Source organism: Mesoplodon densirostris, chromosome 13, assembly GCF_025265405.1.
Source record: "Mesoplodon densirostris isolate mMesDen1 chromosome 13, mMesDen1 primary haplotype, whole genome shotgun sequence".
NCBI classification, from domain to species: Eukaryota; Metazoa; Chordata; class Mammalia; order Artiodactyla; family Ziphiidae; genus Mesoplodon; species Mesoplodon densirostris.
The window spans coordinates 4,081,134-4,097,872 of record NC_082673.1 but is presented as its reverse complement, the minus strand read 5'-3'; the positions used below and the strand labels follow the sequence as shown (position 1 = coordinate 4,097,872).

Here is a 16,739-nt window from a genome sequence, read left to right as displayed (position 1 = left end):
TTCCTTACATAGGTAATTACTTTTAGTTCCCCAATGCCAAATTTATGTTATTTTAGCACCTCCATGTGTGGCTCCAAAAACATTAATTTTTCTATATTGAGTCAGTTCCAGACAAGAGACATAAATTTCCACGTTTTATAAGACTTGTTTCTATACCATCAAATAGTCATGAAGAACAAGGAACCTTAAAAGATACCCTGGTTAAGCCCCAGGCAAAAATAACAAGTATTCAAGAGACAATTTATGGTTCTTAGTCTAATCAAATTTATTTATCCTTCTAAGCAACATGTTTTTATTTATATCTAATTAAATATTTTATTAATGCAGGTGGACACAGAAAGAAATCTGTCAAGTTCCTCTCCACAGCAGTTCTTTTTCAATTTTGAGAACTCTGGGTGAAGTCACCTTTCTCTTTTCTTTTCCAAATTAAATCATTCCAGTTCCTTTCATTTTTCTTCACAGAGCATGCCTTACACTTTTCCATTTTTTTCTGACCTATCTGAATTTCTTGACATTTTACTAATGTTTAAGAGATCATTAATTTCTAGGCAAAGTACTGGAGAGCCAGCTTAGTAGTACAGCATCTTTTTCTAGTCATGAGGAAAAACAGTGAATCCTCTCCCATGGAAATGCTTGTAAGTACATTAGACAGATGTTCTGAGGAAACTAGATTCAACACATTTGGCACACACACAAAAAAAAACTTATGAGATTGTTATTGAGATCTTACAATCATACTTTTATCAAATCAGCAGTTAAAATTAATAAATGAAGTAATTTGAGGCTATGTCTATTCCATTAATTCACCAATATCTTCAATACACATTTTGCACTAAGCTGACAACATAACAAAAAGAGGGGGATATAATTCCTGTCCTCAGGGCATTTATGATGTCTTAGGAGAAAAATAACAGAAACAAGAAATTATACATGCTCAAGAAAAAAACACACAGAAACTTCAAAAATAACAGAATAGAAACTGAGTCTGTAATTGCTGAAAAAATGAAGAACACAGAAATGATGAAAGTCAAGTTGGATAATCCAGTGGCAAGATTTCTAGGGTAAGCTCATTTTGAAGAAGTGGCAAATTCCTAGAGGTTATCTAATCCACATCCATCCCATGTGCTTCATCTTTCTCATGAAGAAAGGCCGTGTTGATATCGAAATGAGAGATCTTGTTCATCACGGCTTTCAAGATCAGTTCAATTTAATTAGTTTTCCTCTTCCCAAATGAAAAGATTTTCATCTTCAAAAATATAAAATATTTCTAATGTGCTTCTGCTGCTGATATCTAAGGATGCCTCAACTTGGCAAAATAGGCAGGCTTGGCCAAGCATTTCAAAGGAGCAATGATAGTTATTTTCTCTTACTACTTGGTTGAGATTTGTTCTTGAGTTCTGGAATCTGTTATTTACGACGTTGTTATTCCCATCAACTACTTCAAAGATTTCATTTGTCTGATTTCCGGGGTCTTGTATATTTGAATTCACATGACCCACAACTAGCAACAATGCGTGCAAGAAATTCTTTAAATATGATTGAAACTTATTTAAATTATTTTCTTCCTCTAAGCCCAAGAAGTTAATTCTTTTTAATTTTCTCCTTTTATCCATCAAGTCAAATGTGCTATTAAAATAAAGCCAATCAAATGTACTGCCAATGGCATTATCAATAAATGCTTTTCTACTACTTGCTTTATTGTTTTTATCTCTGAACATGTTTTTGTTTGACTGTAGTAAACATGGGTGTATTTTCATCCATAATTGGAGACTCAAAGAATTTTCAATATCAGAATCTTTGCAATATGCAAATCCTCGGTGTTCCTCATTTACAGGCTGGTTAATAACAGTTAGTATTGGGCAATGTTGACCACAAATATTATAGAGTTTATCCAAAGAGTCACCTTCCTGAAGTGCACCGTGAATTACATTATTACCAGGCAATGGTTGGTTTTTAATAGTATCATCAGAGACAGGGTGGACTTTGTTATCAGCAGATGTGAAGACATGAGTGACAGATGTGCATACTCTCTCTGACCTATGATTACACTTCTCTTCTGCATGGTGGTTTGGTATTCTCTCCTGAGAACAAGTTTTATTTTGAACATCCAGCAAATCCTCGCGAAAAGGCTCAGAGTCGCTACAATGAGGCATGTTAAAATAATTGCATCTCAGTTCAGGAGGTTGAGTCAGTTCCTCCAATTCTGAAGAGGAGAGTTCAGCCATGTTTGGGCCTGGGGCCCAATTTCCAAAATGTGAATACAGTACCTCACTGCTGTTATTATCAAGTAGAGTATCCACTGATGTGGTGTCTGCATTGCCACACATGCCAGAATTTTCAAGAGATGATACTCTTAGCAAATGATTTTCTTTCAGGAGCCACTTGCCCTTGTCAATCAGTACCCCCTCTTCCATGTCTCTGAGAATTTTGTTATGCCCATTTTGTTCAGTACCATGTTCTACAATGTCTTCCCCATGGTAACTGGCCCTCACATTATTAAAATCACATTTATCTCGCCTTTCCTCCTGAAATTTCTGCAACACAGTTGAATTACTAGATACCTGTTCAGAAGAGCCAAATGACTGACCTTCAGAATCATAAAGACCTACTTTCCCAGCACCCCGAAATTCCATAGAATCATAAGGACAAACCTGAGATGTGTGTGTAGACCCAGAAAAAAAAGACGGTTTCATAATCTCTGCTTTACCATAAAGTTTTTCTATCGTCCTTTTAACAAATCCTTTAGCATATTCTTTCTCTTGGGCCATCTCCTCACCACCATCACTGGATGTTTTATATGACTGTTCATTCTCACTGTCTTGTCTATAATCTGACCAACCAGAAGTTCCTGACCTTTTGAAGTCATTTTTAAAATTAAGGAGAGACTCTACAAAACTTCCAGTTTCCATGCTTTCCACCATCTTTACTCTCATTTCAGTTTCTCCTTCAATGAGCTGCTTTTCAGTATTTTGCTTAGAATCATAGCAAAATACTAAAGATGGTGGTGTTGCCAGCCTCCTACTGATTGTCTCACAAATGACACCATTCCTTCCTTCTTCTTCTGTAATGTTCCTGCTAGAGACTTTGATCAATTCCAAATTTTTACTAGCCTCTAACTCCTTTTGGATCAATTCTTCAGTAGCTTGCTCTCCTGAATTTATCTTTGTATTAAAGGTATCAGTGTTCTGGTTTTCTAATTCTTCAGAAGAGTCCAATTCTGAAATGTTTCTTTCACTTGATGTCATGCTGTTGGTTATTGAGCCTGGTTCTTCAGAAGTCTTTGAGTCTTCCTTATCAAAAGATGTATATGCATTTTTATCCTGAAATTTCTTTAATGAACAGTTTTCAAATTCATCTAGAGAACTACGTTTCCTATGAAGTTCTGGTTCAGTTGCATCTTGGAAAAAGCCACCGAGGCTTAAATTACTGACATTTTGGTGTGACACCAATATACTAAAGCCATGTTTACACCCAGGGTCTGCCAAAATATTTAGGTCTTTCTGAACTTCACCAACTCTTTCTAACTCTTTGGTCAATTCCAAATTATCAGTATATGTGTTTTCTTTGGAATTTAAAAAGTCACTGGTATTGCAGACTTTGATGGGAATGTAGGCCTCATCAACTGTGCAAGCCATCTCACAGATACGGTTTTCCTCATAAGCACAAGCCTTATGAGAAGACAGAGTGTCAGTAAGTGAAGAGACCTCTCCTAGGAAACAAGCCTTATTCATGGAGGTCTGATCCGTGGTACAGCCATCACTGGGGAAAGAATCATCACTGAGGTTCCAAGTCTCTTTTGGGGGATAAGTCTTATTCACAGTGCACATCTCACATGGAGAGCAAGTCACCTCTGAAACACAGACTTCAGAGACACTGTCCTCACTGGCAGAACAGCCTCCATCTAAAGAGACTTTCCGTGTTTTCTCATTTTCAATGCATTTAGGAACTATCTGAATGTTGGGTGTAGAACAATTTGCAGAAAGATCTATTGGAACCATGTCCTGTTCTTTCTCAGTGAGTCCAAAGTGATTTGTGGTTGATTCCACTAAACTGGCAACAGCAGCCTTCAAGTCATCTGCTTCCTCTGTGACAGCAACGTGCTTCAGAACCTCCAACAACGCAAGTATTTCTGAAGTTCTGCTGGTAGTCTTGTGAGCATCACCTTGACAGAAGCTATTCATACCTCCTTTTAGATTTAGCACCAGGAGCCAAGCTAGAAGAACATTAGTGGATGAATTATATATCGGAGAAGGAAAGGGAATATCTGCAAGTGAACCTGGCATTTGAACAACTCCATTCTGAGTCTTGTGACTACTAGGAACGAAAGCTTGCAGTTGGCAAAGCAACCAGACTGGTAACAGGTGTTTTGGAGTGTCCTCTTCCATAAGATCTACTTGAATGGCAGCCTCTACACTTTGCCCTTTTGTACCTAGGTTTATGTCTTTGTAAACAAGGCTTACCTCTTGTCCTGACTTTTCAGCAGATACCTGACTTTTAGTATTAGCATCATCATTAGCTGACTGTGACAAAGTATGATATTCATGGATGGAAAGCAAGTAAGCATCCTTCAGAGATTCAACCTGGCTCCCATAGAGATCTTTGGTAAGTTCTTCACTGTTATCTTTGTCAAAACATGTACCGACCTCTTTCCCTAGATTATCTCCTGTCAAACTGGCATTTTCAGTTATATGTTTATTACCTTCCAGGACAAAATTATTTCCTTTTCCAGAACTTTTGTGGGAATGATTTCTTGGAAAACAACTGTTATAACCCACCACACTCCTTTCCTTTGTGCATATTGGAGCTGACTGTCTAGGTTGCAAAGCTGAATCTGAACTTATATTCTGCAACCATCTCTGTACATAATTTTGAACTGAATGATGGGTAAGAGCCTCAGGAAAGACAGTCTTTTTCAAAGAAGCTAAGGAATTTGCCCTGGTTGTGACATGTTGTTTACTTAGAATAGTATCTGATTTCAACCTATCCCCTTTTTGTTTTTTCTGGCTTCTTAAAGTTATGTGTGAATTATTAACTTTTGAAACTAAACTCTTCTTTGACGTTCCTCTCAAATACCAAGATGCTATTTCTGCTTGAGCCTGTGGACCACAAAAAGCATTGGGTTTCTGCTCAAGAAAGTTAAACATATGAAATAAATTTTGATTTTCAAAAGTATTTTTGCAATATCTGAATTCATTATGGGAAAACACTTTTTCTCCTTGACTAATTTCTCCTTTTGTAGGTCCTCCTAAGTTTACTTTGTTTAGTGTTCTGGATTTTCTTTTGGCTAAAAGTCCCTGAACCTTAGGATTATGAATAGTATTTAATTTATTTCTAGGGAGATTCCTGGAATTCATAGCATTATTACTTTTGGAAGAAAAATAATTTGATTCAATTACCATATCACTTGCATGGAGGTCTTTCTCACAAAGTATCTCTCCTTTAAGGGGACTACGTGAATCTTGCAGTATGGTTTCCTGTGCAACTCTACCTCTTGTGTTTATTCTTTTACTCTTCCTGGGGATTCCTTTCCTTGCAATCTCCCCACCCTGATGCTTGGAATTTATCACATGCTGCTGAGATTTCACCTTCTTTTTGCTGGCAACAGACGATGAAATCTGCTTTTCATTTTCTGGAAGTTTTGTTAAACCACACTGAGAAAACTCACTAATTAGTTTGTCAATTCTTGTGGTGACAGTAGAGGATCCTACTGAAGCTGGGGTCTCTGAAATAGTTTTGTCAGTTCCAGAGTTGTTACCTGAAGAATGAGTTGCATCTGCTAAAAAAGGACTGGATCTATCATTGGTGTTACCATAAGTTCTTAAATTCTTGACACTAGTTTTGTTGTCTGCTGTTACACTATCAACTATACCTTCCTCCACAACTGAGTTTTCTGATGTAGTCTGTGGCAAGCCATTATTATGGGACATCTCTAATATCTTCTGACTTGTAATTTCTACAACACCAGCACTTAGTGCATTTGATTTGAGCAGTCTGCTTTCCTTTTTTCTTTCTAAAGATGACTCTACCTGCTCATTATTATCAACTTGAACAAGTACTGGTCTGTTGGATACTGATGACATTTTACTGCAAGAATGTGTGAACATGTGATACTCAGATTTGTTTTCCCCATCTTTCCTTTCTTCACTATAGGAAAACTGCCCAATCATTTTCTCTTGCACTTCAGTTTCAGATACTAAGGTCATACTCCCTATCACAGATTTCTTTTGTCTGACTCTCCTTGGTCCAGGTGTAGGGGGCCTATAAAAATGATGTTTCACTTGATCCTGAGTTCCCAGGGTGGCATTTGTGTCCATAGCAGCATTCTCCCAACTAGCAGAATTGCAAGTTTCAGTATCCTGATCTCTCATTGGACTATTGATCTCCTCTGCCAAACTGCCCTCTTGATTATTGCCTTTCTCCAGAGGTGAGACATCGGCAGACAATGAACATGCTGTAATCTTTAAACCAGATGATCCATCATCTGTTCTTCCTGGGAAACTGCTTATCTCACTCTTTTCATCATTATTAGAAAGATCAGCTCTACAGACAGTGGTTGTCCATTTTATGGTTTCCTCCTCTTTTATCTTGAATCGAACTTTCATCTCAACTGTCATAGTACCATCTTGATTAAAAATAATTGATTTCTCAACATCATCTTCAGAAGGATATATCAATAAATTCTGAGAATCATTTTTTTCTAAGGCCAAGTAATTTTCAGAAGCAAAAGAATGGTCTGAGTAGCAATCATTACTCTGCATTTTGTCAGAAGAAACAGAATAAATTTGAGACCTTGGGCTTGAAGGTACATGTGTGCTCACTTTCAAGATTTTAAAAGTAACAGATGCCCCACATCAAAATATAATGTGGAAGACAGAGAAGTTATAAATATCCAATAGAAGAGGCAGCAAAGAAAGAAAACAAAAAATAATTAGTATGAAAAATAACATATTTTCTAAATTGCATAGTAAGATGTTGTTAATAAGTTTCTCACCTCTATATATTCATGGGTCAATTTAGTTCACTGTAATATCTGGTACATTTCTACAAACTACTCTTTAAAAGAGAACTTATAACTCTACTTCAATGAGGAAATTCACAGAATTTTAATCTTATCGAGTTTAATAAGGCAATTTTAAAAAGGAAAGTATAAAGTAGAAATTGCTAAGGATTCTAGCAAAAATAGATTTTTGTGGGATTTGGTTTTGTTGTTTTATTCTGTTCACCAGTACTGAAATTGGGGTTTAATCAAGTGCTGCTTACCGATTCATATAAGCAAGTAATAATTTATGGTGGTATTCATTTTCCTACCTGTGTATATCGAAGGGAGATATCTATACCATTATGAAAGTAAAAAACATTTTTAGAATATATTTTAAAGGCTAGGTTAATCTAGTAATAATTATTAATTTAGCATTCATTTTGTATAATCAGTGCATTTAATTTAATATCAGTCACAAAAGAGAACAGAGCTAGTCAAAGACCCAGATATCTAGGTATTTTTTTTAATGTGTACCTCTAGAGATAACCTTGGAACTCATGCTTTCTAAACTCAGTCAAATTAGTCGTTTGTATAGATGTGCACATGCTTACCATCAATTAAATACTTTAGTTTCAAAGTATAAGCCTAGAGATACTTCCTCTTATTTTTAGTATACGTTCACCAAAATTATAAATGAAAATGTCTCACTCATCATTTTTTAAAGTAAAACTTAACAAAGCCCTCAGATTCCCTGAAGCCATTAAAAATCATGCTCAGAAACCCACATCAGACAGAAGACAATAAAATCATTTTGATGAAATGACCAAGGTGAACTAGCACTACCCTGCACATAAGATATTGGGCAGCTGATGCCTATGAAACATACACATGAACAATTGGCTATTTAGTATATCCATGAAATAACTAAAGAACAACACTAAGGAATAGTTGAGTCTGCCTAGTTTAGCAATAAGTAAAGGAATTAACACCACTTAAAATGTGTATCATTCCATGTTTACATAAAATAAAAATTAAAAAGGAAGTGTAAATGGCAATCAACACGTTCGCCTAGAGCTAAAATACTGAGCACTGTAAATAATGAGATTAGCTCTACCTGAAAAAGGGAATTTACAGCCTATCCCACACTCTTGGGTGTCAAGAGGCACTCCTCCCCTATCCAAAGGATAACATCTCATTGGACGGCATTTCCTAAGGAACTATCAACCCAGAGTACTGTTAACCAGCATGAACTGGTTATATGAACCTTTATTTTTTAATAAATAAAAAGTGGATTTAAGGGCCTGTGATTTTTACTGGAATAACTTCAGAAAGTAGAGCATGTATGTAGTTAGAGGTTTCTTTTTTTTTTTTTTTTGATCACACAGTGCGGCATGTAGGATCTTAGTTCCCTGGACAGGGTTTGAACCCGTGCCCTCTTCTGCAGTGGAAGTGTGGAGTCCTAGCCACTGGACAGCCAGGGAATTTCCAGAGATTTTTTTTAAATACGTCGATCAAATAACCTGAGCTCAGCTATCATCTGCATGGTATTATTTAGAGAAAACTCTGCAACTACCAGGGAGTCACTTAGACATATTCCATGGAATTTAGGATTCCTCTCTAAATCAATGGTGGCACTTCGATCTTTTATCTAGGTATTAGATGCAAAAACAAAAACAGAAAACAAAAAAAAAAAACCTCATCAATTTAAACAGATATATCATTGACTGATTGACTTCAAAAAAATCTTTTAAAAAAATTATCAGATGATCTCTACGACTCTCTCCAGGTACAAATATAACAAATTTCAGTTTAGAAGGTTTTGATCCTCTCCTTTTCTGTGATGAAGGAAATCGGTCATTTAAGATGAATTTTTGTTGTTGTTGAGGTTTAAAAAAAAATAAACTCAGGGCTAAAAATAAGGGCTATATATTTAAGTGACTTACTCTTTCTGCTATCTGACCTAGCATTTCCCTTGGGGTACACACGGTGAGAGATTATCCCCGGTACTCTAGCAGGAAGCAAGTACTTTTGGATGTCATAATTTCCTGGTTTAAATGGCTCCCTTCCTGCTGCCACCACAGCTCCAGAGCTCAGGATCACAGCCTGGAGACTGGGAACCTAGGGGGGAAAAATCAAAGAGTTATGGTCCTGACATGAGCAGCACGAAGTTTTGTTCTTTCCATATGGTGAGTTTATAACTGATTAACTCAACAGCCTCCTGGGTTTGAAAGTAATAATCACCCACCACTCGCTGGGCACCAAATGACGTAAACAAAATACCGAAGAACCAAGGGGGAGAGGGAAGGGGGTGTTAGACCAACACCCGTCTTCAGCCCACAGCTGGCACAGGCTGACCGGTCTTCTGCCATCATAACCAAAGAAACCTTTAAAGGGTACACAGTACTGCCCCTGTCCTCCCCACCCAAGCATCCAGCTGGGAAAGGGCCTGACGGACACACCAGGACCGGTAAAGTGACACACAAGTCACAGGAAAAGGCTTTCTGTACCCAACAGAATGTCACTCTTGGCCACGCCTTTTCAAGAAATATCGTCTAGACAGATTCTGTGCCAACACATTCTATAACGCGAGACTCAGGGAACGGAGCATGCGAGGAAAAAAAAAGAGGCCCACGGGGCCCACGCCTCGTTGCATTGACCCGGAAACGAAGAACAGCCACGGTGGGGTCGGGAAGCAGGGAGCACGCACGGACGCACGCATACGCACAGGCGCGGGAAAAGCCTTCCTTCCCCGGGGCCGCCATCACGTCCCTCACGATGCTCACCTTCCTTCCGTCCGTGGCGTAGAGCTTGGTCACCGGGCGCTGCATGACCTCCGTCAGGTGCTGCAGAAAGACCTCGAAGCTCTGCATGACCCTCCTGCTCAGGAGAACTGCGCGCCTCGTCTTCGGGTCGCCATTCCTGAAGACCACTAGCCGCCGCGGCGCGCGCAGCATTCCGGGAGCGGCGGGAGCGGCGGAAGCGGAGGAAGCGGCGGCGGCGCGTGCGCGCTGCGCGTGCGTGCTGAGGGCCCGGCTGCTGAGCCAGGGAAGCGGGCGCCGGCGGGCCTTTTCCAGGTCCACCGGCTGCATCTTCTTGCCGTGGGAGCACAGGTACGACTGGCCGTCCTCCAGCTCCTCCAGGCGCGTGATGCTGTGCCTTCCTCGGGGGGTGCTGATGTTCCTCACCCCGAAGGGTAGAGGCACCTTCCCCGACAAGTTATCCAGCAGAGCATCCAATGTCTTGAAAGAACGAGGGTTCAGCACCACCCGGACACTGCCAAATTGCGGATCTCCGCTCTTGTAGAAGCTGATCCTTTTGGCCACGACAGGCTGAGTGACGCCCAACTGGCGAGGAGAAGGAGCCTGACTTTCAGAAGAAATCCGACGAATCGTGGAAAAACTGGTGGAAGGAGTTTCACTCATTTTGGTTGAGACCTGGAGAGGGAAGGAAATTATTCATCTTCACACCATGAAGATTAGGTGCTAATGCTAAAGCCAGCTACCGATAGCTGTTCCTCAAATTTCATTCATTCATTCATTGATTCATTCATTATACCTACCTATTTTGAAAGATAACTTTCGGGGCTTAAAATAGGACATAAAAGCAGCAGTTAAGTAAGGGTTATAATTGAAACATTAAAAACAACCTAAAGACACTAATAAGGGCCTAGGTAGATAAATCATGATTTATACACCCATGGAAAACTATGAGCCGTTGAACATGGCTTTATTTATTGGCATAGAAAAATGGTCATGACCTATTTATTACTAAGTGAAAAAGCAGCTTATAGGATACACATGCTATGCCATTGCCAATGTGTACAATATTTATTATACTAGAAGGAGAAAGTCTGAAGTATATACAGCCCATTGTTGATGGTGGTTATCTCTGATGGCAGAGCTATGGATAATGTTTGTGTTTTTTATACATTGCCAAATTTTGTGAATTTTTTTTTTTTTTTTTTTTTTTTTTTTTTTGCTGTACGCGGGCCTCTCACTGTTGTGGCCTCTCCCATTGTGGAGCACAGGCTGCGGACGTGCAGGCTCAGCGGCCATGGCTCACGGGCCCAGCCGCTCCGCGGCATGTGGGATCTTCCCGGACCGGGGCACGAACCCATGTCCCCTGCATCGGCAGGCGGACTCTCAACCACTGTGCCACCAGGGAAGCCCCGATTTTGTGAATCTTTAAAATTAGCAGGTATTATTGAACAGTTAAAAAAAAATCAGAAACCATCATCCAATGAGAAAAGAGAGTTTTGCAACTGATCAATTTAGTTCTGCATGTCCTGGCAGTTAAAGAAAAGGGAGAAAACAGGAAATGTTTATAAAGTTCAAATTGTCTGTTGGATGGAATCAAATGAACTCATCTAGAGGAAATTGGCTCCTGACATTAAATTCTAGAAGGAATGTATCATATATATCCTTAAATAAGGGCCATGTTAAGGTAGTGTAAGACGTTTCCATTACAGATAGTAGAACATGCAGGTAAATTATCTCACACATTACTAATCTTACTTTGGGAAACGCTGCATTAAACAAATATTTTTAGAATGAATGACATTACTATGGGCTGCTTAAAATGGTGCAATCTGGTTACTACTCCCCATAGTGGTTCTAAAGTGAGCACTTCAGGGGGGGAATTTAAGAGCCATTTTCACCAATCACTGAGGTTTTTCTCTCTTCCACTTTCCAAGTGAAGCCAGAGTCTGACTGACAACTGAGCAGCTTGTGGGAGGGTTTATCTGATGCTGGGCTTGTTTTTCACTGGTAGCATAGTGTGGCTATTTTCTGTTGTTTTAAGTCAATGTAATTATTGGTGTCTTTTGACAGAGTAAGAATGCCCTGCAGCCTTGAAGACAAACTGAACAAACTAAATAAATATGATCAGTATTACAGAGATGAACAAGGCATGTCTGTCATTATAAATCAGCTATAAATCTGGCCCAAATCACCTAGTTAAATGTTTGCAAGCTGTTTTCTAAGACTCTTCATTTATCTCCAATATGATTTACAAATCTCATTTATATGTAACTTAGGAAAATGCATTCAAAGATCAGCCTAGAAATTAGATGTGTCTCCCCTTCTCTCTTCCCAAGCAGTTTAAAGTAATGATAACACTTAAGACAATAAAGGCAGCTGTAGCAGGCATGCGCATCAGGAGCTGGGGAATCCAGGTTTGCAGTGGAGTCAGCAAAACCTCAATCTCCCCTCATCCTCAGTTGATAAACTGTGCCACGCCCTGAATCTCCAGGCCCTCACCAACTGTGAAAGGGATGAATTCCTTCAGTATTTAAACAAAAGACTTCAGAATTCTTTGCCTCTAACTACTTTTTAGGTTGGTTTACTTAGTATTTATTTGAAAATATTTTACATGAATAATGTTTGAGACACATTTTTCACCTAATTTTGGAAATTATATTTATCTATATGGAAGTGCGTAGTGAGGTTTTTAATTCCAGTAGTTTTCTGCCTGGATCTCACTATTTGGAGAGCTGTTGACCTGGTCGTCATGTTGAGAACACAGCTATGTGAGCCGATATGCTAAGGATTTTGTTTGGGGGGTTTTGTTGGTTTTGATTTCTTTGTTTTGGGCTAAAATAAGAGAAAGGAGATTTTGTGCTGGGACCAGAAAGGAGACCATGGAAGATAGGGTCAACTGGAGGGAAGAAATGGCCCCCATTGTCCCTATCCCACTGCTACCCAGTCCTGATCATTGGTTTTGAACCTGATGCATGAAGGGAAGAAGCTAAAGTTACCACATCCTGGGAAGATGCCATATGCCCAGCAGTGGAGGAGCATTTACAGAGCAAGTACTTGCAGCAGGGTAGTTGCCAGGCACCTTGAGGAGGAAGCTGTAGCAAAAGCAAAGTGAAAATACAAGTTCCTCTGGTCCTAGTTGCGTGTAAGAGGATCTCTGGGAACTCCTAGGAGTCACTAGGGGAAGTTTTGGAGAGGGTTGAGATTTTGCATACATGTGGGTAGGGTTTAAGAGCCTATGGTGAGGTGGGCACTGCACAGAGCATGGTGAAGAGTCAGTGTTACGGGTGAATAAAAGGATCTCTGTGCATACAGTGTGCAGTATCGTCACTGGGGAACAGAGTGCAAAGTTGATTCGTTCCAGAGGGAGTGTTTCAGCCTTCGCCTTGACGTCATCATATGTATGTCCTACAGTGTCCATGGGAAAATCACAAAGTAATTCAGTAGCACAACTGAGGAAGAGTCACGGTACCATGAAAACATCAAGGAGAGATGCTGAGGGTGGGAAGAGGTGGCGGTCTCCAGAGGAAGAGCTGTGTACAGCTGAGATGCCAGAGGCACAGAGTGGGGGGATGCCCTCCAGGAAGAAGGCAAGGATTAGCGCAGCTTCTGCCAGTGCACGCGAGCAGACCAGCGACGCGGTCAGTCAGCCTCGACAGTAGGGTGTCCGCTTTTGTGAAACAGCTACCAGCCTCCACAACTTTTAGCTACCCTGTCTTAGTTGTGCACCTTTCGTAATCAGCTTTAAAGACTAATCGGAATTATTTGGATGGAAAAAATTTTAATGTTCCTTTACATACATTTTAGATAACAAGGTTTATTCTTTGCCCTCTGAAATCGGATAATGCAGTAGGATACTTAGGGGCTATGTAGGGAACAAAAAAACTGAGTACTTAAAGTGGTCTAATTCTTCTCCCAGCAGGTTATGCTGAAGGAGGAGAAGGGGAGGTGGACAGAGGGAAAAGAGGAAGCTAGGATCTTAAGGCTCTCTACTTTCCTCACCACTGACCGCCCTAGAGGTAGCAAAGGACCCAGTTAACAGTCTCTTGCCTCCAGCCCAAATTATATTGAAATCTTCTAATGGCCTGACGATATCTTCCCCACTTCTCTGCAAGCTCTTCATTGCCTACAGTCAGACCACGGGCCTGTCATGGATACTTGCATTGCTTTTTAACATAAAGCGGATTTTTTTTAACACCCTTGGTTTCACTAGGTTCAACCATTGTTATGCTGATCCGTGCCTTCATTGGTCTGAATCATCAGTGCTGCTCAGAGCTAAATAGTTGCCTCTACTAAGAGGGCTGTACCTTCTCTCCACTACTCCCTTGACAAAACAGATGACGGATTCACAAGATGCAGGTGCATCATGTCCTAATTATATTTTTAATTTACTTTTCTAGCATGTAGTAGGAATTCAAGCAATTCAGAAAGAAAAATGAAGTAGAAAACAAAACATAAGAGAGGTATATTCATAATGTTCTATAGCAATTCAGATCTGATGCTGCAAGAAAAAGTAGTTCATCTCACAGGTCATAACGCTGTGGGGTGGCCTTGGGGGTGAGGGTTCAGAAGAGAATTACACGGCAGCCACAGCAGTGCTGAAGCACAAGCAGCTTTCTCCTTAAAGTATTGCACAGATTGCTCTAAAGAGTTAATAGAGCTTTTATAATCAGAAGTAAACAAAACTTTACCCATATTTTAATACACTCGTATTGCTTGATTTCCTGATACTGAAGTTCCCTCCTACTTTAATATCAGCATATTGTGAAGGTTTCTTGCATATTTGGGTAAAGATAACATGAGCAGTGTTTAATAGTTTTTCTAATGGTTACATACAGAACACAAACATGTAGGCTAGATATGTAAAGTAAAGTACAACTGGCTAAAACAGATTATTTTCAAAATAAAGATTTTAAATAGTTTTGTACTTACCAGAACTTGAATCTTCCCTTATAAAGGAAAAGATGGGTTAAGTTGTTTGAAAAATTCCCATAAGTGTTACCGGATATGTAACCTGCTTGTTTCGTGCAAGGAAACTAATGTCTTCGGATTTATTCTTAGTGCATCCACTCAGGGATTGAGTACAGCCAATTAAGTTAATCCGAGGTGATGCTAATCACCAGACAGAATTCACCTTAAGGGGACCATAGCCAGAAACAAGCCAGTTCCCAGCATGCTCCACACTTCTGAAATCTTCCTAATTAGTTGCCCTTGCATTGCACCTTACTTACCTAGTATCATTCTCAGGAGAAAATACTTCACCAATTCATAAGCATTTCCCTCCCAGACAGCCTTAAGTCCTCATTTATTTTTATTAAAGAGAAAATGTTGTTAGGCTGCTAAAAATGACATTTTGTCATTCTTTGATAAGCAAGTCTGAGTCAGTATTTACTCATGGTAGTCATTAAAAAGAAAAGGACCTAAGCCTTTTGCTTTTGTTTTGTTTTGTTTTGTTGCTTTACTTTTAAAACTCTAGGTTTTTTTTTAATTGGAGTAGAATTGCTTTACAATGTTGTGTTAGTTTCTGCTGTACAATGAACTGAATCAGCTATATGTATACTTATATCCCCTCCCTCTTGGGCCTCCCTCCCCCCCTCAATCCCACCCATCTAGGTCATCACAGAGCACCAAGCTGAGCTCCCTGCACTATAGAGCAGGTTCCCACTAGCTATCTATTTTACACATGGTAGTGTATTTATGTCAAACCTAATCTCCCAATTCATCCCACCCTCCTCTTCCCCACCACCATATCCACACATCCATTCTCTACATCTGCGTTTCTATTCCTGTCCTGAAAATAGGTTCATCTGTACCATTTGTTTAGATTACACATATATGCATTAATATATATTAGTTTTTCTCTTTCTGATTTACTTCACTCTGTATGACAGACTCTAGATCCATCCAAATCTCTACAAATGACCCAATTTCGTTCCTTTTTATTGCTGAGTAATATTCCACTGTGTGTGTGTGTGTGTGTGTGTGTGTACACACACACACACACACACACACACACACCCCACTTCAGACTATATTACAAAGCTACAGTTACCAAGACAGTATGGTACTGGCACAAAAACAGAAATATAGATCAATGGTACAGTATAGAAAGCTCAGAGATAAACCCATGTACCTATGGTCACCTAATCTATGACAAAGGAGGCAAGAATATACAGTCTCTTCAATAAGAGACTGGACATCTACATGTAAAAGAATGAAATTAGAATACTACCTAACAGGACTTCCCTGGTGGTGCAGTGATTAAGAATCTGCCTGCCAATGCAGGGGACATGGGTTTGAGCCCAGGCCCGGGAAGGTCCCATATGCCACAGAGCAACTAAGCCTGTGTGCCACAACTACTGAGCCTGCTTTCTAGAGCCCATTAGCCACAACTACTGAAGCCCGTGCACCTAGAGCCTGTGCTCTGCAACAAGAGGAGCCACCACAATGAGAAGCCCCCACACAGCAACGAAGAGTAGCCCCCACTTGCCACAACTAGAGAAAGCCAGGGCATAGCAACGAAGACCCAATGCGGCCAAAAATAAATAACTTTATAAAAATAAAAAAAAAGAATACTACATAACACCATACACAAAAATAAGCTCAAAATGGATTAAAGACCTAAATATAAGACCGGACACTATGAAACTCTTAGAGGAAAACATAGGAAAAACACTCTTTGACATAAATCACAGCAAGATCTTTTATGACCCACCTCCTAGAGTAATGAAAATAAAAACAAAATAAGCAAATGGGACCTACTTAAACTTTAAAGCTTTTGCACAGCAAAGGAAACCATAAACAAAAGACAAAAAGACAACCCTCAGAATGGGAGAAAATATTTGCAAATGAAGCAACGGACAAAGGATTAATCTCCAAAATATACAATCAGCCTTTGTTTTTAATGTAAGCACTCTTGCTTATTATGGTATCAATGTAGTTCTATGAAAATGGCTGTAAATGTAACAATTTGGCTACTCAGCATACCGGGACACATGAGAGGG

The 16,739-nt window shown here is 39.6% G+C and overlaps 1 protein-coding gene across 1 annotated transcript; it reads right to left on the bottom strand.

Annotated features, from left to right (window-relative positions):
• Positions 1–1,032: 1,032 nt before the first annotated feature.
• RP1 (RP1 axonemal microtubule associated) lies at positions 1,033–10,401 on the bottom strand. Its single transcript, XM_060116243.1, has 3 exons — positions 9,763–10,401; positions 8,923–9,097; positions 1,033–6,817 (listed from the first exon to the last, which is right to left on the bottom strand). The coding sequence occupies exons 1-3, from the start codon at positions 10,399–10,401 to the stop codon at positions 1,212–1,214; spliced, it is 6,420 nt and encodes a 2,139-aa protein (XP_059972226.1). The 3' UTR covers positions 1,033–1,211.
• Between the last annotated feature and the right edge of the window lie 6,338 nt (positions 10,402–16,739).

Bases quoted from the DNA above. Each gene is read 5' to 3' on its own strand.
- RP1 (XM_060116243.1), bottom strand. From the start codon at position 10,401: ATGAGTGAAACTCCTTCCACCAGTTTTTCCACGATTCGTCGGATTTCT. The intron at 9,098-9,762 runs GTGAGCATCGTG...TTTCCCCCCTAG, and splicing joins ACGCCACGGACGGAAGGAAG to GTTCCCAGTCTCCAGGCTGT. The intron at 6,818-8,922 runs GTAAGTCACTTA...AAATCTTGAAAG, and splicing joins TAGGTCAGATAGCAGAAAGA to TGAGCACACATGTACCTTCA.